Source organism: Electrophorus electricus, chromosome 1 (assembly GCF_041902795.1).
Source record: "Electrophorus electricus isolate QZ-2024a chromosome 1, ASM4190279v1, whole genome shotgun sequence".
NCBI classification, from domain to species: Eukaryota; Metazoa; Chordata; class Actinopteri; order Gymnotiformes; family Gymnotidae; genus Electrophorus; species Electrophorus electricus.
Window position 1 is genome coordinate 42828721 of NC_137497.1, and position 27127 is coordinate 42855847.

Here is a 27127-nt window from a genome sequence, read left to right on the forward strand (position 1 = left end):
TTAGCTGCCACGGGTATATACGTTTTTTTTAATGCCCCTTTCTGATTAAAATAATAATAATGCTGTAAAGAAAACAATGCACTTTCCTTTAATTGTTAAGAGTTAAGGGCTTTTATTTTAACATGCGGAAGTTGCCCGGTTACGTTGTTCATGTTTTTGTCGTTCGCTACAATGCAGAGATAAATACAAAAAGCTTTTCACTGTTGACAATAAATAACTAGATTACTAATATGTTCCGGTTCTCGCGATGCTGAAGATACACCATAATATATTCCCCAGCATTTCGCCAGTATCATATAAAAAAGAGTTAAATCGAGAAAGTATGAGGTAAGGGATGGTTATACCCATGCACCTGCTAACGATAACTAGTCACTAACTGAATAAAAGAATCGTGATTTATTTTTCTTCTTATTTAATACACAGTATAATAACTAGCATTCCACTGCCGTACCATCACAACTAACACGCAAATATCACCTAGTGCTAATTAATGATAACGAATATTACCGCAAACAACACCTACAGATGTTTAATGTTACGATCTGTTTAGCGAAGTACAGTGGAATATGTTGTGAATACGCTCTGTGAACCTCTAAGCCCGCAGCACCAAGACCGAGAACTAGTACCTTGCATATGCATCCTCGGTATACAACGCACCTGTGCTACCTGATGATATTCATGCTGTCCCTCGCGCTATACCATCTCCCCTCCGCCTTCCTGTCTTCAGGATGCACCTCCCGAAAGGAGCATGTCACTGATCCTGTTTGCCTTTGTGGTTCGGGTCAGGGATGGGCTTCCTCTTACTGCGTCCACAGACTTCCAGCACAGTAAAGAGCTACAGGAAAGGAAGCAGCAGCTGAAAGTCTTTTCAAAGTCACTGAACACATTCCCAGAGAGAGGGACCATCAAGGGCCATGAGCTCCATATTCAGTGAGTTACAAACAAATAGAAATGACAGAGATGCTGCAAATAGCCACCTGTATTCATCATGTCACATTTGCACCTACACTGAAAGTGTGCTAAGTTACAGAGGCATTAGAATTGAAATATAGTTGATGTAGCAAGAATAAGGGGGTATTTTACAAAGAAGGCTTTCTTACTTCAGCAGATCACTTAAGACAAAAGACAAGGTGATCCAAAAGAAGGGTGGTAAAAGACATTTGTACTGGTCAGTCTTTAGTTTGAGCTTAGGTTATTCATCTTACTGAGAAATAGTATGTTATAAAACGTACTCCTTCCTCTCTGGATCATGTTGAGGTGGCTTAGGTCAATTCCTATACTTCAGGAATTGACAAAAATGCTGGAAATGAATATATCTAAGCCAAGTAATGTGGGTGCATAAGGAAAAACAATCAGAGAATCTTTGTTCTTGAGTTTGGCCCTGGCTTGCCCATGCTGTCCAGGCATGTGTTTACTAAATGGTCCTCTGTGTGTGGTAGCTTCTTCTTATCTGAGGGTGTGGCCTACTGGACCGTGTGTGCATGCAGCCTGCCGTCTGCCATTGCCTTCTGCTTCCTGGAAGACCTCCGCTGGGAATTCACAGCAAGCTTCGACAACTCAGTGGTCACTTTGGCAACCCGGCCATACCCGTTCCTGGAGTTTGGTTAGTGTACAGAAGAGCATTACATGAACTGGACATAACAGTGGGATGGCAAACGTTATCACTAAGTGAATTTGCTTATAAATGTGTCCCATTAAGATTAGTATAATCCTTTGATTTATCATACCTCACTCATTGCAGATACAGTGTTGTATGCTAATTTGAGGCATGTCCTGAAATCATTGTAGGCCTGATTTTGCGAATGGTTGAAATGTCCTTTTCCTGTCCCCAGACAGTGTCATTCAAAAACTGCAACAGCAGTACAACCAGAGCGGGGGTCCATCTCTGGGGGTCACCCTGGCTGAGGTGCAGGAGGAGCTGAAGCTGAACCCTCCGCAAGTCCTTACCATGGAAGATGTGCAGCTCACCAACGGATCTGCCAACGGTCACGCCAAGTTGGCAGCTGCATCAGGTTTGTCCCGAGCCCGCTGCACTATGTTTGTGATATTCTGATTCAGTGACATGAAAGGAAACAGCTGCAGTGAATGAACTGCTGGTTTTGAAGGTCAGAGTCAAAGGCTGGAGCCAGTCTCAGCTCCTGGTATCCTTTCCCTGGTTCTCAATATCATGTGTGCTGCCCTCAATCTCATCCGGGGCGTTCACCTCATTGAGTACACCTTCCAGGTAAGGCCCTGCTTCAGAAGAAATGCAGTGTGAGGAATATTTCCTTGTTAAGGCTGAAAAACATTTGATGTGTTGGACATTATTCTGTTTTTCACAGGATGATTATGATGGATTGTGGAATGTTATGGCATTTCTTTTGGCTTTTGTATGCTGTATTTGCCAGGTAAGTTAACACGGTTTCTGTAGCTCACCTGGTAGAGTAGGTAGCATGAGGTTCTAGCAGCACCAAGATCATGGGTTCGGTTCCCAGTGTCTTATATATATATATATATATATGACACTGGGAACCGAACCCATGATCTTGGTGCTGCTAGAAAGCAAAGTGATATGATTTTTAGAGATATATATATATATATATATATATATATATATATATATATATATATATATATATATATATAAATCATAAAAATCATATCACTTTGCTTGCACAGCTGATGCAGGACCTCTGTCTGAAATGTTCTTTTTCTGTGGAAACTCTGTACTTTACTACAATTTTGAATATCTCTTACTACAGTACATTGCAGTTAGTCACCTGAAATCTTCTTTGGATATATTATATATGCAGCATTTGGGAGGCGAATTTTACATTAACAGATAGATAATACTGCATATATAGCCTAATTCATATATGAATTAAGCTGTATATACAGTAGTGTACCTGCTAGTGTGAAATTTGTGGTGCGTGATCTTTCCACAGTAGTATTTTATAACTCACTGCTCACTGAGACTTTCCATGTAGATGAAAGTTGCTCATCCCATAACACATTCCAATCCAGACACTTGCCGTCCCTGCTACACAGTGTCACCTGTACTTATTCTACTCCACCCTGAAGAAGCTCAAGTCGTTTGCACTCCTGGCTGTCATTGTTCTATGCAATGCCTTCCTGTTCGGCCTCAGGAACGCCTGGCAGCTGGCCTTCCACGTGTCCGTGGCCTGCCTCTCCACACTACTCTGCCTTCAGCGCAGGCTGCTAGAGAGGTCCCTGGACTGCGGCGTGTGAGTCTCCCCCAGAGCAACTTCTGGAACAGACGCAAGGTAGGCATGCGACTTTGTCACGTTTTACCGCGAGCATGTCTCAGCCACCTGGATGCAGTGGACAGTGGTCTCAGCAGAAGACAGCGGTAGAGCATGCAGACAACCTTCAGCAGCTGCACGTTGATTTCCAGTAGGACACTACCTTCCAGGATTGAGCTGAATTGTTAGTTGTCCTGCCAGGACAGTGTCTGAATGACTGGAAAAATTGTGGGTACAGCACCTTTTCCTCTTAGGGGCCATAGATTATTTGGATGTTTGATTATGATGCACATTATTACTTCCTCTCCCACAGGGGTGAGGAAGGTTTATTATTTCAAAGGTTTTTTTCTTGATGAATAAATGTAAAAATATTTTTCAGGGCAATTTTTTAATGTACTTGTTATGGGCAAAGAACTTACTGACAAAAAGAAAGGGAAGCACGCGCAAGTGTCCAACTGAAGCGTTTAATGTGCACAACATAAGAAACCGACATAACATCAATGACCGACAAACGTTCAGACAAACTATGAGGTTAAACACAATGACATAATAACATAGTCACATAGTAACCCCCAGGTGGTGTGGCTACTCATACCACACCACCCGAGGGAGGCGTGGACGAATGGAACGTTATTAGATGGCAATAACATCAGAACATAAACACAAGTCCAAGTGTGCCGCCAATTCCCAGTAGCTGTCAGCAGGCGGACAGCACCATGAGAGTACTGAGGTTAAGGAATCCATAAAGATATGATACAATCCATTGTATCATAAGTGATTTGTCAGAGATTCAACTTAGTTCATGTGAGTTATAGTAAAATAGGAAAACGTCCCTTTGTTTTAATTTAAAAAACAAAAAGGCTACAATTGCTATTTACAATTGCTGTATATCTTATATCTAGTGTGTATAAAGCTTAGTATTAATTAAAGTTTAGATTTAAATAGGTGTGAAAATTACTTTTTGTTTCATTCTATTATAAAATCTAAATTTTGTTTAAATAAAGCAGATTATATTTTGTAATTTAAGTATCTTGTTCAACTTGCAATGAGAGTTTTCCCAATAACTTAAATACAACACCCAACCTTCTTATTAATACAAAATGTTTTTCACTCATTCATTATTTACAAATGGACTAAACACATTTGTATGTTTTCTCAGACTTTTCTTAGACATTAATTTTGTAGTTTACAGTATTAGATGTTTTTAATAAGGAACCGTGGCTGGTATACTTAGCAGATGAAGAACATTATTTATTTTACTCTTAATGTACCTACATCCACTAAAGTTTAAGAACCTATAGAGGTATGGCAGTGATGATGAATAACTAGGTTATTAATATTCAGCAGGACATTTTGAAAAATTAGTTATCATTCAAGTTATCATTCATTTCAGTTATCATTTCAAATATCATTATTTATTCAAAATTAATTAGCCCACAGTTCACACCCACCATCTGAGGGAGGCGTGGACGAATGGAACATTATTAGAGTGGCAATAACAAGAACATAAACACAAGTCAAAGTGCGCCACCAATTTCCAGTAGCTGTCAGCAGGCGGACAGCACGATGACAGAACTGAGGTTAATTTACTTAAGAATTTACTTACCTTGTTTTGATCTTATTCACATTCCTAAACAGGTCACATAAGTAAGTTTGGTTTAACCCTGCTGCAGGGGCTGTAGGAACATCTAGCATATAGATGCTTCTTCATTTAATATAGCATGGGGTGTTATATGGTAAAATGTTATGCTTTGTGGCAGTTAAGGCTGGATAATATGAACAAAAAAAAAACAAAGTAGTGATTAAATTAAAACGTACTGTGATCTTTCTCTTTGTTGAATAGCACGAATGTTTTGATTCAGCAGAACATGCTAGAGTGCATGGGATTGGTCAGGGTGTACACAGGACACAACTGGTTGGAGGGCTGATTCTGAGCTTTTACCCTTCTGCAATATCTATAATGCAAAGGCCAGTATACTTTAAGAAGACTGTGTGCAGCCTTAATGTAACAATCGCTTATTAAATAATATGATTCCCTTACCTGTATAAAATATTCAAAACTATGCTTAGTGGTTTTTTATATGGGAATTCAAGTAGGGTAACCCCAAATCATGTAGGCCTCTGCTTTTGTTGATCTCTGAAATTCAGTTTTAAAATTAATATACAGATTGAATAACTACGAACATGAATTGTGACTACTGTAAATTGTCATAATGCCACAGATTTTTCATTTCATTATTTCAATTTGACAGTAAAATAATTGCCACATTTCCAAAAATCTGCAGTTAATCTGGCTAACAGTAAAATCTTGGAAGTGTATATATTTGCTATAACAAATTCAAAGTTCATAAAATACTATGTGTTTTGGATTAATAAAACATTTTCATCATTGTACATTTCTAATATTTATAGGTAGGCCTATTTTTTAGAGTGGAACTAATTAAGGTTGAGTTGCACTAACACATTTCAAGAAAACATTAATTTAAATGGTTTTGATTCATCTTTCTTATTTCTAAGCACATTTTATAGGAGATGTTTTAGCAGCTACTTATTGTTTTAGACAATGTACAAATCGCAATTTTAACATATTATTTATCTTAATTTTGACTTGAATTTGATTTGAACGTAGGTTGATATAAAATATAGATGAGACACACTTATTATTGTATCCCAACTTGAATATTTCTACACCATAAACGTGAACTTGAAGATCCTAAATAATAATTTTAAATAGAACATTCAGCACTTACAAAGCCAAAGACTTCCAGTGTGACTCAGTCAAACTCATGCTAGAGGAATATAGAGCAAGTGCTTTCAGTAGCTCACATACAGGCTTTTATGTTGTTTGTTTGTTGTTTGTAGCAGGGAGTGATTTATTGTGTCCCCAGCTCTGAGGCTGAAGGACTGCAGTCAACGTCCCTGCTCAGACAGACCTCATATTCAACTCATCAGATAACTACCAGGGTTAGTAGGAATGTCAGGATCGGAAAATCTCCCAACTGTGCTGCATTCTGGCCCTCTGAGACCACAGCTGGGCCCCGCAGAATTAGGCTGACATTTTAAAAGTTGACATCCTTTCTGTGCTCACTCTAAGGCAGACACAGAGCCTGTCCTCCAGTAACACATGTAGTACTTCAGAAGTGCTCCATTGCTTGTCTTTAAATAGTTTAATCCATGGAACTGCCATGGTGAAACACTATTTGTTTTCTCTGAAAGGTTTGTACCAAAAATATAGCCAGATGATGCTTGTGGGATTCATTCATATTTAATAATGAATACATTTATTCAGTAACACTTGATCACACACACAGAACCATATTTTTATTCAGTGTTGAAAATATTTAAAGATTCAATCAGCTTCAAGTTTTGCTATAATGTAGGACTATGTTTATTCAGCCTATTTGCTCAAATGTTCTCAGATTTTACAGTTTGTATGTATGGGTATGGCTGTGACTCACATGTCAAGGTTTTTTCTTATAGATCTGTGGGTATTAAACAAGTTCATAAGCTATGCTGACCAAATGAATGACATTTATGATAGTTGCCATAAGTGTAATGAAATATCAGATTTTGCTATGAGATAGAATAGGATCTTTACAGTTGCTTCATACGCAAAGGTTTGTTTAAGTATTGTATCAAGCACTATTTTATCATGATTTGTGAATTAAATGATTTGTGAAAAAACTGGTCTTTATTTTGCTTTAGAGGATGAAAAAACAACAGAGGACAGTCAAAAACTGAAGTAAACAAGCTTTTGTAAATAATGTAACTAAAATTGTAATCTTTTTTCTATGTAAAGTGTGAATTTTTAAATTATTACATTTTTTAATTATTAAAAGTGCAGTAAGTTGTGTTCACTGTACATCTTGTAAATCAGGGATATTGACTGTTCAATACTGTTTAGCTTCGGTAATTTGAACACAACAATTGTTTAATAAAAAAAATCCATTTAATTATACAGAGTTGGTTAAATGTAAAAATTGCTGTAATGACAATTTGAGGTCCAACTCAGAGGACTGATTCGTCTAAGTAAAAACATGTACCGACTCTTCTAGTTCTGACAAAGCTGTTGACAGATTGCTGCGATGGATTAGTTTAGTGTTGCCTTTCTTGGCATTAATGAGTAGTACACAGTGCAAGACCCTGCTTGGTTGTGACATTTGCATCTGAACTCTAGGAGGCACTATGATTTGAACTATAATTTCACTCTGAAACTACGTCAACAGATCGACATCACACCACATCACAGTTTCCAGGGTTATATCATTTTAGGATTGCATTTTGTATGATGCTTTGTATTTTCCTTTATGTTACTTTGGAAGAATGATAAATAACCTTATTGTCAGACAGTAAGTAGAACCTGTGGTTACATATTTAAAGCCACAGGGGCCAAAAAAGTGGTGAGGTTTATGCCCACTGAATAATGGCATAATGGGAAAGAATTTATCTGAAATTAACAGCAGAAATCCTCTTGAACTTTTTCAAATTTTAGACAAGAAAAAAAATCTGGTTATAAAATAACAGGGATACCAGTCGTAGCAGCAAACTCTTGGAAAACTAGACTCTATACAGATGGAGCCGTGAGATTAACATTTGCAGGGAATGGATTGAGCGCCCTGCCTGGCATAATATAAATAAAAATTAGAGGGCACCTCTCACGGGCCCCTCTTAGAAATGCCAGAGGGTTAGGACAGATGGGCAGGACTAGCAGGACACTTCATCTCTAATGCTGAGCCCCACAGAGCTGCATGTTGAAGACTGTTCCCAACAGATCAAAAGGTTTGGACATCAAGCTTTCGAGATCGCACTCTAGAGCACTGTTCTGCCTCTCTTCACTGAGTAAATGTCTAGGAGAGGACACAGATGGTTTCTCATCCTGTAACTGCCTTTCAGAAACTTTGTATTTAAACGATTTAAAAGATTTGTATGTATAAGATAATAATAAACCAGCTTCTATACTGGGTAAACTTCAAATAACCTTCATGTAGGATTTTTCTCAAACATGCACTGATAAGAAAAAAAACAAAACAAAACAAAAAAAACCCTATAGTAACATTTTATTGAAGGTTACGAGACACCTACATTAGTGACAACTCACTTAAAAATAAACATTAACAAACACTTATTCCAACAAGCGTAAGCTGTCAGAAAATCTGCATTTGTCCTTTGATGTCAAGGCAACATCACATCTATGCCACAGGTTTTTGGTGACATGTGCATGTGTCAACATTTTATGGGGTGAATAACAATTGTACAAAGTCAATTTCAGGTTTTTGTTGTTGTTGTTTTTGTTCTTTTGGTATGTCAAGGGTGAAGTAATGATGATAAAACACTGTTTGCCAAGTGAGTCTATCAGTGAAATTTAACAAATGTGAAGACTTCAAAAAGATGCTCAGTAGTATCTTGTAATGTAACAATGACATGAAAACCTAGCAGCTAACTTCTACAATAGACTTTTACAACAGACTAATACAAGACATATATATATATATATATATATATATATATATATATATATATATATTTTTTTTTTCCTATGGCTAATTTAAAGTCACAGACATGACAGATTAAGTTACACATTGCTCAAGGCTTGGCTAGCATGCTAAGGCTAATTAATTACCCTCTTCTATCATTTCATTCTCATGCTCTCATTCTTTCTCCAACAGAAGCCCACATTTGCATGGAGAGGTCCTGGTGCAGTCATAGTTTCCATGCTGTTACAATGGGCTTTGGAAAGCTAAATCCAGGCATAGGCCTACTTTTTAGATCTACCTACAACTTTTCATCTTATTTATTTTAGAACTAAAAGTTAGAACATCATTCTTTGAACTGGGTTATGATGGATCTAAGCCTATTTGGTGTTATAAAATGAACTCTTAGATAGCACTGCCCCCCATCGTATGTAGAAGTACTGAGAAAAGTAAATGAAAAAACTAGAAATTGTGGAAATGACTGTTCAGATTTTTTTTGGAGTATAGGGTGTCCAGCAGTCTAGCCAAAGAGCATACTAAAAAATAATTAAACTTAATGGCTATCAGTGTGTATACAAAGTCGTTTAATAGTATCAAAATAATTTACAGAATAGACAATATCTTCAATTGCCCAGGTACAGAAGTTTTACAAACTGTTTTACAAATTTACTTATTGTCTTGACAAACCAAATTAGATTTTTGTAATGTGAAGCTTAGAACATCTTAAATATATTATTGCTAACAATACAAGCCTGGATTATCCAAAGAATATGATCTGATTTAATTAAAAATATATAAAACATCATGCGTTAAAAAAAAGACTATGCCAGACCTCTAGCTTTAAATGTCCACATCACACGTTTCTGAAATTGCAATAACAATCAGAAAACCACACAAGCACATGAAAACAGTGGTTTAGCACTTCATTTTTGTCTCTTTTACAAACATCTTAAAATCCTTGTTATCATTTAACAAGGATGATTCTTACTGCAGCATCACAAGTGCTTTGCACAGTATTCATTTTCTACTCAAATTAAGATTGTTCCAAAATGTAGTAGGCTACCAGCATGCTAAGGTTTGCCACTTGCTGACCAGAAGTGGTCATTTTAAGATTTACTGTAAAAGTAACATTGCAGTTCTAAATAGCTACTCCTGAAATTAAACATCAGTTTCATCTTTTGTAATTTAATAATAGGTTCAAACTATTAAACTGTATACTATGAATTAACCTAATGTTTATTTGTTACTAAATAGTTTTGTACATAAACAATTTGCAAGAAAACCAAATTCCTTTAACCACTTAATGAAGCAAATGCATTCTCAGAACATATTTTAATTTCTCATTACACTTTAAATTTGTAGGCTTAAATATTCACTAAAATCTATAAAAATGATAAAAACTAAAATATGAACCTTCTGCCTAAACAAATGAATGCATTTAAATCTATTGAAGCTATTTGAATAAGTTTTATGCAACTTATTACCATAATTGTGCATATAAAGTATAAAACAATACTCATATAAAGAATAGTCACGGTGAAATCTACTGATGGTGGATATGGCCTTATCTCTTACATGCTTGTCCATGTCATACAACTCGCAGCCTCCACAACTGAGCACAAAAGCTCTTGTGATTCCCAAGAACATTTAACTATACTGAGCATTTAAATTCAAACACCTATAACACAATAAATCATAGTAGCCAAGAATTTCACTTGACTGTACACAACAAACACCAAAATTCGGAAAATTTCCTGACTCACCCGAAGTGATAGCTGCTGCTTGATTGTAGCCATTTGTCACTGATGGCAGAATTTTTCATGATCAAAAGGACAAAGTTTACACTGATATCCAAAAAATGTTAACCTGAGTTAGGGAATGTTGATGCGGCAGAAAAAGATCTGCATGTAAACAGCGAGAAACACGCCTGTGATCAATTTCCTCAAGATAAGGAGATTTTTGTTTGGTGCTTGGGCGTGAAGTTATTGATGTTTATTTACTCCCCGCTCTATTCGTTAGTTATTATTATCTAAAATTACTTTTATCAATATAATTGATTATCCATTAAGACAAATAAGGGTATACATTCTCAGTATGTGCTCAAGTCATTAGCTAGCTAGCTAGGTTACCATGTCTGCCTTGAACATCACCAGCAAACAACTATGTATCTGTACATTATAGTGAAATATTTGCCTGAAATTCCAGTAGAAATGGACACAGCTTTCCAAGCTGGACTTTTTAAAAATTATGGTATAGAGGAGCGCTTGCTTCGTAAAGATTTAGGCACTCCCACATTTCTAATAACTTCTCCCTCTGTTGTGACTTTCTGAATCCGCTTCACTGGAATTGTGTAAACTTGCCCTAACCACTTCAGTGACAGGGATCACGCATTTTTCCAGACCAGTCAGCGAGCTCAACCTAACTATGCTTTTTATTTTTTGCAAATAATTATTACAACACTAACATTTGCCATATTCAAAAATACATTTGATTAAACTTCTATATAGAATTCTATATATTACTCAATATTTGCGTTTAAAACAAAAACCGTCAATACTGCCAACGGCCCACAGGTTGAAAGTCACTGCCCTGTACGATTTAGACTGAGTTAAATGCTGAACAGTGCTGAAGGATTGATTCATGGCAGCAGGTAATTAGCCCCGTCCTCGTCGTCAGACTGCTGCTCCGGGGGGATGGTGCGGATGTTATTCGCTCGGACACTGGTCAAATGAGGACAAGTGGCGATTAAGTCGCCAATACCCTGCAAAGTCACACCAGTGCCATCCAGATTCACCTGGCTCAGTCTCATATGATAAAGGAACTTCAACCCTGGAAAAGAGAAATGAAAGAGAGAGAGAGATGATGCAGACAAGTACCTATCTGGGCATGTCTGTATATGTGTTGTTTATACTCGATTTTAAAGCTTTTACCCTGCGCATACAATCTAAAACCACTCCACGCCAATTATTCATTAACCTTTTATATGTTTCGGAAAGCATTAATATGATCAATATGATTCTGAAGTCAAGAGAGGATTCACTTTTCTATAAAATCGTGTCAAAATAGTTTTGACTCTACAATACGCTGACCATGTACTACCATGACTGTAGCTGAACAGACTGCCTTAAATGTATATTTTAATGTTTTATTTTAAAAAACTCTAGAGTGACAAGCTGAGCACATGCAACAGGCGTCTACACCATACCACATCAATTGCCATATTGGAAGAGAATCTAATGTTAACTGTGACTACCTCCTCCCATGCCTCTGGCGGATTAGACACTAATGCTACAACCAATGCATGCAGAAAGGTCTCCGAGACCGTCAGTGTTCCTGGCAGAATGAATAACCAGTGTCGGACACGTCTCATTTTTAGCTCAGTGTAGTGTGACGTGGGTAAGTAATGATGTATTTCCATAGCTAGTCATGACTAGTGTGATTAAATTGCGATAGTTTTAACTAAAACCCCACCTGAAGACACATTCCCCATGTCTGAATCTTTTTTAAATATTAAAATAATAAACATTAATACATGTAAACCTTAAACAGCACACCTGTTGCGACATGTACCTGTATTGTAGAAACCAGCAATAAGCCCATCAATTTCACTAAACCCTCCTTTGAGGGACAATGGGGCTAAGTGGCATACAGGAGGAGGACAACAATTCAAATAAAATAAATAAATATACAGAATGAATAATTAAAAAGTGCATCATTTGCAAAAACGGCTGTATTTAAAATAACTTTTACAGCCTTTCAAATAAGGTTGTGCAGTAAAGCGTGCATTAGGTGTGATGATGGCCCTTAAGGTGATGAGGTAAGCATTCTTACCATTGTCAGTGATGCGAGTTCTGCTCAGGTTGAGCTTAAGGAGTTGGGTGCAGTGAACAAGACCCCGTTTCAGTACTGTATCTCCCACACGTGTCCTGGCCAAGCCTATTACCTTTAAATCATAATCTTCCATAAGTGCACATGTGATTGATTACTCACAAGCACATATAAAAGACCTAAACATTCCAGCTGAATTTTATAGTAACTGACGAGCAATATTAACACTGACAAACATGAAAAGGTGCATTACCCCTGGGGTTCGTGTTTAAATCCCCACTGCATTATTCATGGCCGGTACCCTCAAGTATGCAGCACTACTATCTAGGCACATTATCCAGAGCTGCTAGGTGTCTGGTGCTGGCTGATACTACTGGGACAAATACAGACATTTCTGTCCTACAATTAGTGCTCACATGCAGCTGGAACAATATATACAATATGAACAAATACCAAGGAACATATCTAATTAAATTAAAATGTATATATTTTTATAAAGAGGTTAAAAATGAACTTTGCAAATATGGCTGGATTCATCTTAAATTAAGTATTGCTAAACTTCATGTCATACGTATCGTGTTAACATGGGTTAGCATTACACAGTAAATTAGCCTCACAAATAATATATTAAAAATATCTGAAATAAATAAAACATCTGTATTTAGCTACTTTAACTGATGTCATGTTTGACTGTTTACATGTTTATTACTTATTGATGTACTCGTTCATGCTTTGTGTGGAGAGCAAAATATGGTGCTTTGTGATCAGATGGTGAGATTCTGAAGCAGATTCAAAGATCTTTTGGCAGCCATGTTCCCCCCCTCAAACATGTTTAGCGAATGTGAATCAGATGGTGGAAGATACAATGCAGCTAATCAAACCCAGTGGCTAATTTACCTGTAAATATGGCAGATGTGTGACGAGAGCAGCCACACCTTGGCTGGTGACACCTGTGCGGTCCAAGCAGAGCTCCAGCAGCTCTCTTAGACACTTCAGGCTGGTCAGCCCCACATCACTCACCTGAGTGTTGCTTAGCGACAGCTTTTTCAGCCTATCACATGACAGTAGGGGACAAGGGACAAAGGTCAGGTGAATTGCCATGCCTGTTTAGGTCAAGCACATTAAGCAGTTCAGAGTTTCTAAGGTATTCGCTGAAAAAACCTCTGGGGCATATTCTATATGATCAAAATAAAAAAATGTTCAATTACAATTTAATCAAATTTAAGGCCAAAACAAGAACTCAGTAGAAAGCCAAAGGCCATAAGAAATAATAATAATAATAATAATAATAATAATAATAGTGTTACTGGACCAAACAAAAGAGTCTTTAAAGCAGATCTTCGGACATTCAGATATTACACACACGTACCGGGTCATACTGGCAAGTTGGCTGATACCCTGGTCAGTGAGCTGTGTGTAGTCAGTCAGGTCGAGCTCAGACAGCAGGGTCTGCTTGGAGAGGTATGGGAGTCCAGCGTCAGTCACTGAGAGGCGCCCAGGCAGGGTTAACTGGGTCAATCTCAGACCTGCAGCACACAGCGGAGTGCACAACCTTGGAGTGACAGTGGATGCTTTGTTGAATTTTGTCTTTTCCATTTGTTTTTTAAATTAGGAATTACTGGATATAAAAAGTCAGGAGAGAAACATGGCTTTGTTTATCCCCCCATAATACCCTGGGGGAAAAGTGTCCTTCAGCATTAATTAGGTGTTACATGAACACACTGTTATACAACCATAGGACTCACCAGAAATGAGCTCCAGTGTGTGGTTGCCATCAGCAACAGGAATTGAGGCAAGACTGAGAGCCAATAAGCTGGTGTGAGTAGCAATGGCTTGGAGAGAGTCTTCCCTTACCCTCGTACCATCCAGGTGAAGAGTCTGTAAATACCGCAGCTCCACTAGAGCCGACACATCACTCACCTGAATTTAAAAAAGGAAAATAAAACAAACAGGCAGCTATTTGACTTTAATCTGATATTATTACATTTACTAATTATACATTTGAAAGGGAAAAGTACAAATGTGAGAAACTATATAGCATGTGGAATAACAACAAAGTTAAAATGCTCCAAGACCTCCGAATTGGATAGCAAACAGCTAATTAACAGCAAAGTAATAGTAGCAAAAAAAGATGGAATGTGTGAAGATGGAGTGCAGTGGTTACATTACATGCTCTTTAGAAGAATATACTAAATTAAACTCTAGGTAAAATAAGAGGATTTATTAAGGATTTTGCATGGAGGAATGACCACCATATCAACAAAATTCACAAAATATATCACCAGTTCTACAAGAATGTTTCAGAACTAAAAACTGTCTCCATTCTGATTCATGCTTTTTTCTGTCCTGGTTAGATACTGTAATTCTGTCCAGTGGTCTCCATCTACCAACAACGTACAACTTTCAGCTGACTGGACCCTCACCAAGACAAAACCAACCAACCATACTACCCTTACAGTGCTTCACTGGATTCTCAAATGTTTACATTGAATGCTATGATGAATGGACAGGCAACGTAAAATAGTTTTTCTTACATATAAACCCACTCATCACCCAGCCTCAGCCCCTCTCTCTATGACCTTCCATCAACCAACAGCAATGAAAGATGCTGGACTACTTACGACACCCATCATGCATCTATAAAACAGTGTAAAACCAAGCTTTTACTTCTCAGAAGCCCACCCAATCTCCATCCACGTCAGTCAGACACCATGTGAACATGCTCCAGACTTAAGTTCCATCTTTTAGGATTGAACTCTGAAATGCATATTAATGTAAAGCATGCCAAGGTCCAGTCCAAACATACGGAGATATCCATGTTGCATGTCTGCAGAACCAACCATGGCTTTGGCTTGCACACTTAAAACTCCTCACAAGCAACATGAAGAGGCTCCACATCCTGGGCTGAAGTCTTTCCTCATGCTGACCTCCATGTCTGGTACACAAAGAAGAACACAATAGCCCTGTCTGAAGACTCACTCTTCCTCTTCTTGTTACTTCTTCCAGGAACCTGGCCTTATGCCTCATCCGTTAGGACAACACAGATCTGTTCTTCTCACAGGCTAAATACCTACCAAATGATCTCAGCACTCACACAGCTCCTACATGACCACTAATACGCCAAAAACCTTTGGCACATATTAAATTATTCAAACTATGGCAAGATTGTTTAGAATGCATGCTACGAATGCTTAGATCATTCTCTGTGTTAATACATATATTCGTTATACCACTTGACAGGACAAACAGAATAAATAATACATTTATTCCTATGTACAGATATTTCCATCTAATATTCACTTCATCCAGGTGCTGTGACACAGTCAGTATTCAGACAGACAGTAAGCATTTAACAAGCAGGTGAAGAGAAGATCAATGAAACTCAGGATTGGGCTCCTGTTTAGCCCCTTTCAGCCTGGGTTGGGGTGAGCTGGCAGTTACCGTGGTGCGTGCGATACTGAGTATGCGGAGCTGAGGCACACAGGCAGGCAGCACCGAGACCGTCGTGTCGGTGATGGCAGTCTCATTCAGACTGAGGTGGGAGAGCACAGATGGGGAAGACTGCAAGAACTTCAGCAGCCCTGCATCACTCACTTTGGTCTTATCCAGTGCCAGGAAAGACAGACACTTGAGGTCTGAATTCAAAAAAGAGGGAGAGAACTCTTGATTTCTTTATATGAAGATCAACTGTTAATTCTGTTTAAAATATTTCCGTTAATAGTTAGTCATCATAAGGAAGCTTACTAGTAATGTGCTGTAGACAGCAGTCGGTGAGTTTGCTGCAGGAGGACAGGTTCAGATGCTGCAATTTCAACAGGTTGGATAATACTGAGAGTGCAGCATCTGAAGACAAGTGAAATAAGGACAAATATATGTTCCGTATTCCTGCACTAAAAAAAGGCAAAAATATGTGGTAACATAATTTATAATTTACCATAAGCAGCCATATGAAGAACTGCAAGACTGTAAAATGATCAAAAAGACTCTGGACAGACAGGCGGGAGAACATACACACACCCATCAACCCACTCACACAGCAACAAACACATTTACAAAGGTTTACACAAACACAAAGCAACAAATGCACACTCACACAAACACACATTTATTTATGTGAATTGTTAGGACACAGGAGTTATATATATTGTATTCTGAATTTTAACATATGTATTATACACATTCATATGTATGAAATGTAGATGAAATGTAGCTTTTGTAAAAAGCACTTGGTGATGATTATTTTGGCGGTCCTGAAAAGGTATATCAGCCCTTTTCTCCTAAATAGTCAAGGCATTTTTGTCCTGAAAATTCACATAAACACACCTGCACACACACACTCACCCACCAGTGATGAGAGGTGAGTTGACCAGGCTGAGGTGCTTCAAGGCTGTGAAAGCCCTGAGTTGTCGTAGTAGCTCATTGGTGGTATATGGGTAGCTGTTTAGGACAAACATCCGGAGTGGGCAGCCAAAGAACAGCTCAAGGGTGCGTGGCCGCAGGAGACGCTCGCTTGCCATGTGGCTCAACAGCAGCTCAGCCAGCTCTGGGGTCAGGCCAGCTAGACTGCTACTGTACTGCATCCTCGGAGCTAAAAGGCAGAGTAGGTAGGAGGCAAGAAAGAGGCATAGAGAGGGTGAGAGAGGGGGAGAGAGAGAGAGAGAAGCACTTCTTCTAGCACACTTTTCTCTTTTTTTTTTAACTCTTCCACTATCTAAAATAATTACAAATCGTCATTGGGGAAGGAACTTAGCATTTCTTGCTGCAAAATGTGTGGCAATATATCATCGCCTGAGTGACACTGACAACATACTCTACACTACAGCCCCGACAACACCTCTCTATGTGTATAATCATCTTTATCCTGTTAATTCTCTCTTATTATTACTACATTTACATGTCGCTTTTATCCAGTGGCTTACGATTCTGACCGAACACAACTTGAGCAATTGAGGGTTAAGGGCCTTGCTCAGGGACCCAACAGTGGCAACCTGGCTGTGGTGGGACTTGAACCAGCAACCTTCTGATTACTAGTCCAGTACTTTAACATTTTTACTGTTAGTTATTATTTTGTTACTTATGATTGTTATTTCCACAGAGGACGTTCAGTTCTGAACCCCATATACTTTTGGTCAAAATTGTACCTGATACAGTGATGCCAGTAAAGCTACCTTAAATGAAGCTGAGAAGGATGAAAGAAGCAGAGCTCCTCTCCAACAGCTCCTTTCAAAAGCACTGGATGAAAGCACTGGAAATACGGAGTACCAAATTTGCTGCCATGGCCTGCTATGAGCTGAGATTAAGTGCTGGAATAGCCCTCTGGGATGGGATGAGAAACTGGAATTTTTCTGAGAGGTGGGACCGATAGGCCAAACTCTTCCCAACTCAGTCCACTCTACATTCAGTATCTACCTTTCTTATTAAGGCGAGTTGACATGCACATGCATGTACATTGGTAAAATTAGCTTTTGCCCTCAAAACAAAAGCAATGAACGTTGTATTTACGCATGATTCCTGATATCCCACACGACCAGGCAGGTGCACAATCTGAAGGTCAGATGTGACACGCGGCTGTTTAATGCCAGGCTTAGCTGTATGACATCCCAGGAATAATCAGTTTATCTATAAATCTACTCTCTATATAGTATTTGTTAGTCCTTTTTGTAACTTTAATATACTTCACTGTTGCATTATACCCTTGTCACGCCTCCCAACCCTGTACGCCAGTCTGAACCACATTACTTACAGGAAACCCCAGGGGAGTTAGGTGGTCCTCCACACTCAACCATCACCCAACCCTACAGCTGTTTCACAATCTTCCTCCCGAGAATACAATTTCTTTCATTTTATTGAGAAGTACTGCCTCTATTATTTCAGTACGTACTGATTATTTCTATTGTGTTTTGTCCTCTCCTGTTTTCTGACTGGCTTTTGGCTTTTTTCAACATTTTTTTGGGATTCCCACTGGATTTTGTATTTTCTCTGGCCTTGACCTGGTTTATTGACTCTGTACCTGATGTCCGTCTGGCTTAGAAATCTTACTATTCTGGTTTTGAATTTGGCCTGTTATTTGACTACGTTCTTGGATCAACATATCATTATTAAACATATCTGAACTTATATCTGCAAGCCTCTGGCTGATTCTGATCTGTCACAGCCATACTGTCCTGAACTGAATTAAACAGCAGCTTTCAATTATGTTCATTTGCAGATTGTGGCTTTTTAGTTCACCCTTAATTTGAATAACAACAGCAGCAACGGTAAAAAATGCTCTTTCTCTGTGACCTGTCATGAGAGAGACTGTGGCTCTTCTTGCTAGTGCAAAAAGCGAGGGCACACTGGGGGTCCTGAAGGCTTTTTTTGGTGGCGAAGGCTGTCTGGATGGGGCCCGTCCTTCATCTTGTTGAGCTGCTCGCTGGAGCCGCTCTGCTGCAGCTTGTCCTGGCATCATTCTGCTCTCTTCTGGGGCTGCTGGGTCATCACCCACAGGCTCCCTGCAAAAGCAGACACACACACACACACGCACGCACGCACGCACACGCACGCACGCGTTCCATAACACAGAGCTGTATAATTACCATGTCTAATATTACATGCATAAAATTACTGTTATGCCATTGTCCTAACAAAGATTACTACTACTACTACTACTACTAATAATAATAATAATACAACCAAATTCAAATGTGAATTAATTTATTAGCAAATTTTTCCCCAGTTTTTGTGTCTTATTAAAGCCATGAGTATATTAACATGCAATCATGGGATTAAACCAGCACCCAGCATGTTATGTCCTACACAGTAAAATATAAATGCTGCATAGTTTTGGCCATTGTTACTCATATTCAGGACACAGGGGGTTAGGTTGTTAATCAGTTATATTAAATGTTTTCTAAATTCATCACATTTGCATATTCAGACAAGCCACTACATTGCAGTCATCTGCTCAAAAGCACATATTGTGACTTCAGGGAGAAGGCCAGATGAAAGAGAATGTGCAAGGAAAGGTTTTAGAGGCTTTACCAGTTTCAGAGGTTTTCCAGTCTTTGAGGTGTTACCAGATTTCCTACCTGAGTCTGTTTCCCTGATCTGGCCAGAAATGTTGAGGCTCCAGGCCACCTCTGATCCTGTTCTCAGGGAAGAGGAGCAATGGAGACACACCTACAGAGAAGCACACTGGGTCAGCTCAGAACTGCAGAGGAAACACACCAGGTCAGGACAGGTCTGCAGACAAAAGGCACTGTGTCATGGCTGCGGTGCTAATGGACAGGCTCAGAACATACCCCTATTGATCTGGAGACAGTATCCTAACAAATGACTGACAGTGATGGTATTTCCCACATTACTTTAAATTTGCCTTTAAATGATTAAAAAATCTCACACTGCAAAAGGGTTTCCAAATGTGATGTTTCAGGCTTTGTGATTCATTATGTTTGGGTTCAGTCATTGTGATTCATTGTGTTTGGGTTCAGGCTTTATGATTCATTGTGTTTGGGTTCAGCCCATATGATTCTATGTGTTTTGGTTCAAGCTTTATGATTCACTGCGTTTGGATTCAGGCTCTATGATTCACTGCGTTTGGGTTCAGGCTCTATGATTCACTGCGTTTGGGTTCAGGCTCTATGATTCATTGTGTTTGGGTTCAGGCTCTATGATTCACTGTGTTTGGGTTCAGGCTCTATGATTCACTGTGTTTGGGTTCAGGCTCTAAGATTCATTGCACTTGGCTTCTGTACCGTTGAAAAGCGGCTCTGCCGGCTCCCCCAGCTGGTCATCATCAGCTTCACCAGACACCAGACGCTGGCCTCGCCCTGCCAACCAGAGACTATTTTAATGAAAGAATTCACTTAAATTACCTCAAAACCTTAGCTGGACAGAATGGTGCATAAGACGTTTATAAGATCAAGGGAAAAACTGTTGCCATTTCTTCTAAGATAAAAGCCCTTATAAAGTATTGTCATGTCTCAGTATGAGCTCTGCCTATGGGGAATGCTCTAAAAGCTTCAGACTCAGTCATAAATTATTGTTGCACTGATTCACACTGGTTTATACCCCAGCAGTGAGAAATTCCTGAGTGTGGAGGTTGTATCCCAGCATGCTCTGCTGCTTCTTCCCAGAGTTGGTGTGGAAAGGGTCGTGGCACTGCTAGCTCCAAACCTGCTGCCTCTTGCTGGAGAGGCAACTCATTGGGCTGTAAACCAGGCTTTTCCTCTGCCTGCTCACTAGCCAATTGGCCAGTAGGCTTGGACGTGTCCTGGGGATTCACAGGGCGTATGGTCTGTATACAAAGGGCTGCGTTCGGAGTTAGCCCCAAGGAACGTAGGGAGCAGGCGAGCTCCGTCTCGCAGAAGCGTCTACGAGGAAAACCCTGTATAAGGGTGAAGGCTGGAAGAGATGGATGCTGAGCAGCAATGTGTTCCACAACGCTGCGAAGAGAAGAGTCTGCTGGGAAACATTCACGCATGGATGCACCAGACGGGAGGCGAATCTACAGTAATACAACAAAAACAAACAAACAAACATTGAACTGCTACATATTAGACAATGAAGTAGCTATTATTAATGAAGACAACTGAGAAAAATACAAGGTGATCCTCTGATATATTCAGATATATATACTCTGCATCCTTTTTATTTTATATTGTTCTGCTCACAGTGGCAACAATGAAATAAAACTATAAGTACAATAAAATAACACACAAAAAAACCCCTTTTTTCTCACTTTTCTTCTCACTTCAGTGGTATACACGAAAACACTTGTCCTAAAGGCTTTACATATTATAAGTCTTTCATTTCTCAGATTAGAGGAGAGTTAAAGTAGGCCACGTGTTCTTGCTGGATCCACATGGCAAATTTGTCAACAATAGTTTGCCACTTTCTGCTTTTCTTTGGCTTTAAATAAACAAACACAACAAGTAACTGTTTGAGCTTAATTGTGCATGATAGCATAATTTCTAGTTACAGGCCATGCACTTTCTTCATGATCCATTTCATTTACTAAACGATGCATATGCTTACTCTTGGGATAATGACAACTTTCCTTAATTAACTAAATAAATAATAATAATTAGTAAATAAGTTTTATCAAATGTGTCAATCAGATTGCAACATTATGTTAGCATCAGACTTATCCAAATTCCGCTGGTAATTATGCTCACATTTTCATCGGTGGCTTATTTCTGCTATTTGTAACTAAGATTATTAATTAGTAGCTGGCTTTATGGTGGTGCTTCCTGTGTGGATAATTTTGGCAATTAAATGACGAGGGAAAGACTGAAGGAGGTCAATGGTTTTTCAACATTCATCCAGCACATGCGCCGCCAAACTCTCTTCCATTGAATGTCCATATATACACACACACACACACACACACATATATATATATATATATATATATATATACATATACATACACACACACATACACACACACACACACACACATACATACATACATACACACACACGAACTTATTTACATTTTTTTTTTTTTTTTTTACATTATTTACATTTATGCATTTGGTAAAAGCTCTTATCCAGAGTGACTTACAATTCCATATGGGCAACTGTAGTGTTAGGAGTCTTGCCCAAGGACTCTTATTAGTATAGAGTGGTATATTTGACCAGACAGTCCTCCATGGAAGAGGCACCACTGTTACTCACTACGCCAGATTACATCACTACAACTATGGTATACCCCACATATGGTATTAGGACAGTCAGCCAAAGCACCTATGCACTTTTGCCATCCAATACCTCACCATGAGGATGCACTGGTTGTCAGTGCTGGTGTGAACTCGCGCGCCCAGCCTTTGTTCCTGAGTCTTGGGTGGGGACGTTTGGGACTTCTCCTGCTGAGTGTTCCGGTCTTCTGCTATCCTCTTCAGAATCAACTCCCGTTCCTGAGGACAGCAGGTAGAACTGACTTATGCTTCGGATAAGCAAATGTTTCTTATCTGAAACATCTATCTGCACACCATTTGTAAAGATGTCTTGAAGAAAATCAGCTAAGTGTTGTAAATGTAAATGAAGAAAATGCCCCTTTCCCTGAAATAGGATTAATAAGAGTAGACTTTTTAGTGAGATCATCAGTGTTCATCAGGTCAGCTACATTAAACCTATATGTTGATTAACTATAACAAACTATATGGTAAACGTAGCTTACTACATGAAGCTACAGCCAGGACTGAAATCTTCTATTAATTTAAATAAATAAATAAATCGAAAGAATTGCAGGAATGTAAGAATGTTCTCAAACTAGTTTGATCTTGTTAGTGGTCAGTAAACTCCATGATACATGTCCTACTACATGACAAGATGCTACATGACATTTAAGATTTAAAAAATACATTGTGTTCTTTAAGAAAATGAATTTTATCAATGCTACTCCTCTACTCTATCAATAAAACTCAATCTAAAAAGTAACACTATTGCAAAACAGATTTAAATCTATCTTTTCCTCTTTTAAGTGATGCTACTGCACAGTTCTTGGAGTAGACATGGAGCGTTTGTGAGCTGGCAATGAAAAACAGGAAATCCCAGATGGAGTGGAGAGGAACGATTACAGATGTTTTAGCACAAGAAGCTGCTGTTCCACTCCATTCTGGTCTATAACGGGGCCATCATATGCATGTTCATTCAAAAATGTTCCTTATGTACTCCAAGTAACATGTTTTAAATCTCATATACCTGTTTCTTTTGTTTCCTCTCCACCTGAACCTCCTTTGCCAACCTCTGTCTCTGCTGCTCCTGGAAGTTGCTCCTGTCCTGTTTTATGCGTGACTCTAAAGGTGGGGGCTCCTTTACTGATTTTGGAGCCAAAGCAGGAGGATTCAGCACCAAAGAAAGACCTTCCAACACAATGTACAGACGGGAAAACATTCACTTATTTGCGTCAGCAACCGCAGTTCATGATAAAGCCATGATAAAGCTATAGAGTCACTCAAAATGTTACTGTAGTTAACACACCACAGACCACTGCTCAGTGTATCACACCATATCAGACGTGCAGTTCATGTTAAGACTGGTTTACAAGCAATTATCCAACATGTAGTTGGTTTTACATTGTTTGCTGGAATGTTTTGATGGAAAACAAAACAGACAGGCTATGCTTGCACAATAACCTTTAAATGGGACATATATTTCATAAAACATGTTCTGCTAACTGATAAAACATGAAAAAGTGAACAGTATTACTACTCAGTTATCTTTCCTATGTTTATGACATGTGCCTATAATCTGATGTAAAACATGACTACATTGGTTGAGTTCACTTGTATTGCACTGGGAGAGGTTCATAAGATAGCCTGTTCTCTGGGCCTACCTTGTTCTTATTGTGCTTTCAGTAAAATGACAACATTTATGACTTGATGTATTTTTATGTGTTCTGATGATAGCTATTTTTTTCTGTTTACAAATGGACAAGATAACTTAGCTAATTACAAGGGTTTCTGTTGGTTTGTTATTTTTTTTTATATTAGACCTTTAGCAAAACAGCAAGGATTACAGAAAACTATAAGACCTACCCCCACGCACTGCCAAATTCTAAAATACAGATTAAAAAACAATTATTTTATTTTGAATATGAATGATATTGCCTAAAATACAGACAAGCTCTAATTTAAGGTCAGTTTTGTGTCCTCCTAACTTTCTCTTTATTTGGCTGCGGGGATACAGTCTGTGGCATGTCTGACACGAAGCTCTCACGCACAACACAGAATGCAGAGCAAACCCAAAGACTTTTAAAGATTACCTGGTGCAAAAAAAGATTAGGTTAGTCAATAAAATTCCAACCTGTTCCTTCGGACTGCGTAGCTGCCGAGGTGCTACAGCCTGGGACATCTTTAGGGGGGTTAAACGCAGAGAATGCATTGGCTGATGACTGCGACTGCTTCACCAGTCTGTGTCTTGGACTCCCGTCATGCAAAAGCCTACCAATATAATATAACAGTAGGAGTGAGAAAGGGGCTGGATTGTTCATTACCATCCCACTGCATGCTGCTTAGGCATAATTTCAATCATTCTACTGTATTACATCACACCCTCTTTTGGACACCTCTGGTGGAAACATGTATTGTAACCAACCAGGGGAACTCTTCCGCAACCAGATTAATCTGGTGATTGTGTGTGCATACACATTCAGGGCTGCGTCCACACGGCCTTGTGTTTTTACGTTCAGCTTTAGTAACACGTCTGTATGTGGTGGTGCGTGTTGTGCCTAATTCCCCACACCACCATGCATCAAGACTATTCTCTGTCCTGGCTCCCAGATGACAGAACGAACTCCCACTCTGTCTGGAAAGAAGAGTCTCTTGCAGTCTTCAAATGCAGACTGAATACTTGTGGAATTATTTGTGCAATATTTAAATGACAATTGATCCTGTATTTATGTTGAGTAACTGAAACTCTAGTACTTATTGTTTGGTGGTGTTTGTTATTGCACTTATTGTCTGAGATAGAGCTAATGCTTATTTTGCACTTCTAGGTATCAGCATTGAGTCCTATATTTCAGCAGTATTCTAGTCCAATGGTCTACTGAACTCTAACCTACTGTACAGGCTAGGATACATTCTGTGAGTAGACGACAAAGCATTTTGGTAAGTCGCTCTGGATAAGAGTGTCTGCTAAATGCCAAACATGTAAATGCTCGAAATTGAAGTGGACATTAAAGCACAAGCACATCGTTTGGATAAAAGCTATGTGGCAGGAAAAGACATCAGACAGTGATGCGAAGTTTCCACTGAAAGCAGAGAAAAACTGGCAAAGTACATATACAGAAAAGATCATTTTAATTTGCAACTTTGGTAGGATATTCCTTTGGTGAATGAATGTGTAACTATAGCATAGATGGGAAGATTCCTGTGATACTAACAGAAGCTTACCATTCTGCTGCCTCTGGAACAGAGAAGCATCCGGCCTGTATGGCAGCCTGTATTTGGTCTTCAGTAAAGCCCATTTCCCTGAGAGTTTGCAGGAGCTGACCAATTGTCTAAAAAAAACCAAAAAACAAACAGATACAGTGTAAAAGTTCTATAAGATACATCAAAGGCTATTAGATGCATGTATGCCATGTTTCTGCTCTCTTATGTTCTGTGCAGGGACTAACATTCACTGTACTTCCATGAATCTTGCAAGTCACCATTCATCAAGTATATGCTCAATATTTTCAACAACAAAATCCAACTTCTTAACAATTAAACTCTATGCATTATGTATACACAGAAGTAAGGTTTTTGAAGCAGTTGGCAGAGGATTTGTCAATCCTGTGCGTAACAGTCATAACTATACCACAATGATGTTACATGTTTTTGGTGGTGGTGATGAAAGAATGTCAGGCACAGTGTGGATGGCATTCTTCACCACACTAAGCCACTCATGTGTAAAACACTCGAAAACATTCCACTGCTGAATGTCCTCAACAACCTCACTAGCATTAACATTTCTGTATTTCCTTTTCATCTAAACAGGAGCTATTGTTTTGCCTCAAACTCACAAAACAGTGCACAACAGTACTGTAGAGTACAACAGTAAAATAGAGCAATTCCTTTTAACTCCCCAACAAGAAGTTCGTTTTTAAAACCAAAAGAACCCCAAAGAAATGCTGCCGAAGCATACGTTTTGTTCGCTGTAAAACAAAACACAGGCTGTTGGACGGATATAGCCCACGCCATTTCTGACACAGGCTAAACTATGGGAGAAATTGCATATATCCAGCCAGCAGTCCCTCACTAATTGGGTTACAGTTAGATGGCTAAAATGCAAGATAAATAAGCAATGCACACCCCTGAAACTTAATATGTCTGTTTGGGAATTAGCAGAGGCCAACTCGCACTAAACATACTGTGATGAAAGAGAGGAAGGGCCAATGCTCTTGGTGTTCCTTGACAATTCCCTAGCTAAACATGTTCCAAATGTGGAAACATTTACTGCATTACCGTGCAAACTCCGTGGGTGCGTTTTGCTGTAATATCAGATCTGGGGCTATCTAACTAATCTAACCTATGTAAGTTTGGTGCGTGCCGCCAGGAAGTTAGCGTTAGCTAGGTTAGCTAGGCTAGCTGTCCACAGCTGCTAATTTGAAGTTACACGGACTTTAAGTAGGTTAAAATGGAAAGCACAGCACACACCTAGCTAGCTAACATCTTTAGTTGAGATATTCTATTGCCTATTGACTAGGTTAACTAGCTAAACCACTGTGTTTCGCCATGTTTAGCTAGCTAAGCTATCGAGTTATCTACTCGGCTAGCTTAGTTTAGCTAGCTGTGTTGACAAAGTAAAACGGCCGTTTGAATGGCTAAATCTCACCGGCAGGGACTCCATTATTGTAGCTGTAAATGACAGCACGATGTTTCTGTCCAGTTAAACCTGGAACAACTCTCTGTAAGATTGGGTAACTGGAAAAAAAACCCCCTGTTATTATGAAACAAATGTTCTGCCAAAAATGTCCAGTGACAGTACTTTGCACAGTAACAGATGGGCGGAGCTAATCGCCAACCCGATTACAAATTCCGACTATGATGTGTACTGCTTGGGGGATTAGGGAAGATTACTTCTACCTACATACAATACATACTACATACATACAATCGC

The 27127-nt window shown here is 38.9% G+C and overlaps 2 protein-coding genes across 9 annotated transcripts; one reads left to right on the forward strand and one right to left on the reverse strand.

The window, feature by feature from the left end:
* Positions 1-23: 23 nt before the first annotated feature.
* On the forward strand, positions 24-15743 carry sec22c (SEC22 homolog C, vesicle trafficking protein). 7 transcript variants are annotated; one of them, XM_035526316.2, is made up of 8 exons: positions 24-327; positions 787-930; positions 1440-1603; positions 1833-2012; positions 2106-2224; positions 2322-2387; positions 3028-3263; positions 14896-15743. In XM_035526316.2, the coding sequence occupies exons 1-7, from the start codon at positions 248-250 to the stop codon at positions 3226-3228; spliced, it is 954 nt and encodes a 317-aa protein (XP_035382209.1). In that variant the 5' UTR covers positions 24-247; the 3' UTR covers positions 3229-3263; positions 14896-15743. The 7 variants fall into 7 exon arrangements, with proteins under 7 accessions (XP_035382209.1, XP_035382210.1, XP_035382208.1 ...); XM_035526317.2 differs by having other exon boundaries at positions 3126-3263; XM_035526315.2 differs by lacking the exon at positions 14896-15743 and adding an exon at positions 6105-8670 and having other exon boundaries at positions 728-930; positions 3126-3263.
* Positions 9277-27008, reverse strand: si:ch73-173p19.1 (uncharacterized). 2 transcript variants are annotated; one of them, XM_027016203.3, is made up of 17 exons: positions 26843-27008; positions 25420-25526; positions 24332-24468; positions 23228-23388; positions 22300-22440; positions 20591-21026; positions 20275-20349; positions 19609-19699; positions 18824-19032; positions 16887-17129; positions 16286-16384; positions 15983-16176; positions 14287-14461; positions 13911-14067; positions 13439-13592; positions 12545-12656; positions 9277-11542 (listed from the first exon to the last, which is right to left on the reverse strand). In XM_027016203.3, exons 1-17 carry the CDS (start codon positions 26855-26857, stop codon positions 11352-11354), a joined length of 2697 nt encoding a protein of 898 aa, XP_026872004.2. In that variant the 5' UTR covers positions 26858-27008; the 3' UTR covers positions 9277-11351. The 2 variants fall into 2 exon arrangements, with proteins under 2 accessions (XP_026872004.2, XP_081577146.1); XM_081721020.1 differs by lacking the exon at positions 12545-12656 and having other exon boundaries at positions 11406-11542.
* Between the last annotated feature and the right edge of the window lie 119 nt (positions 27009-27127).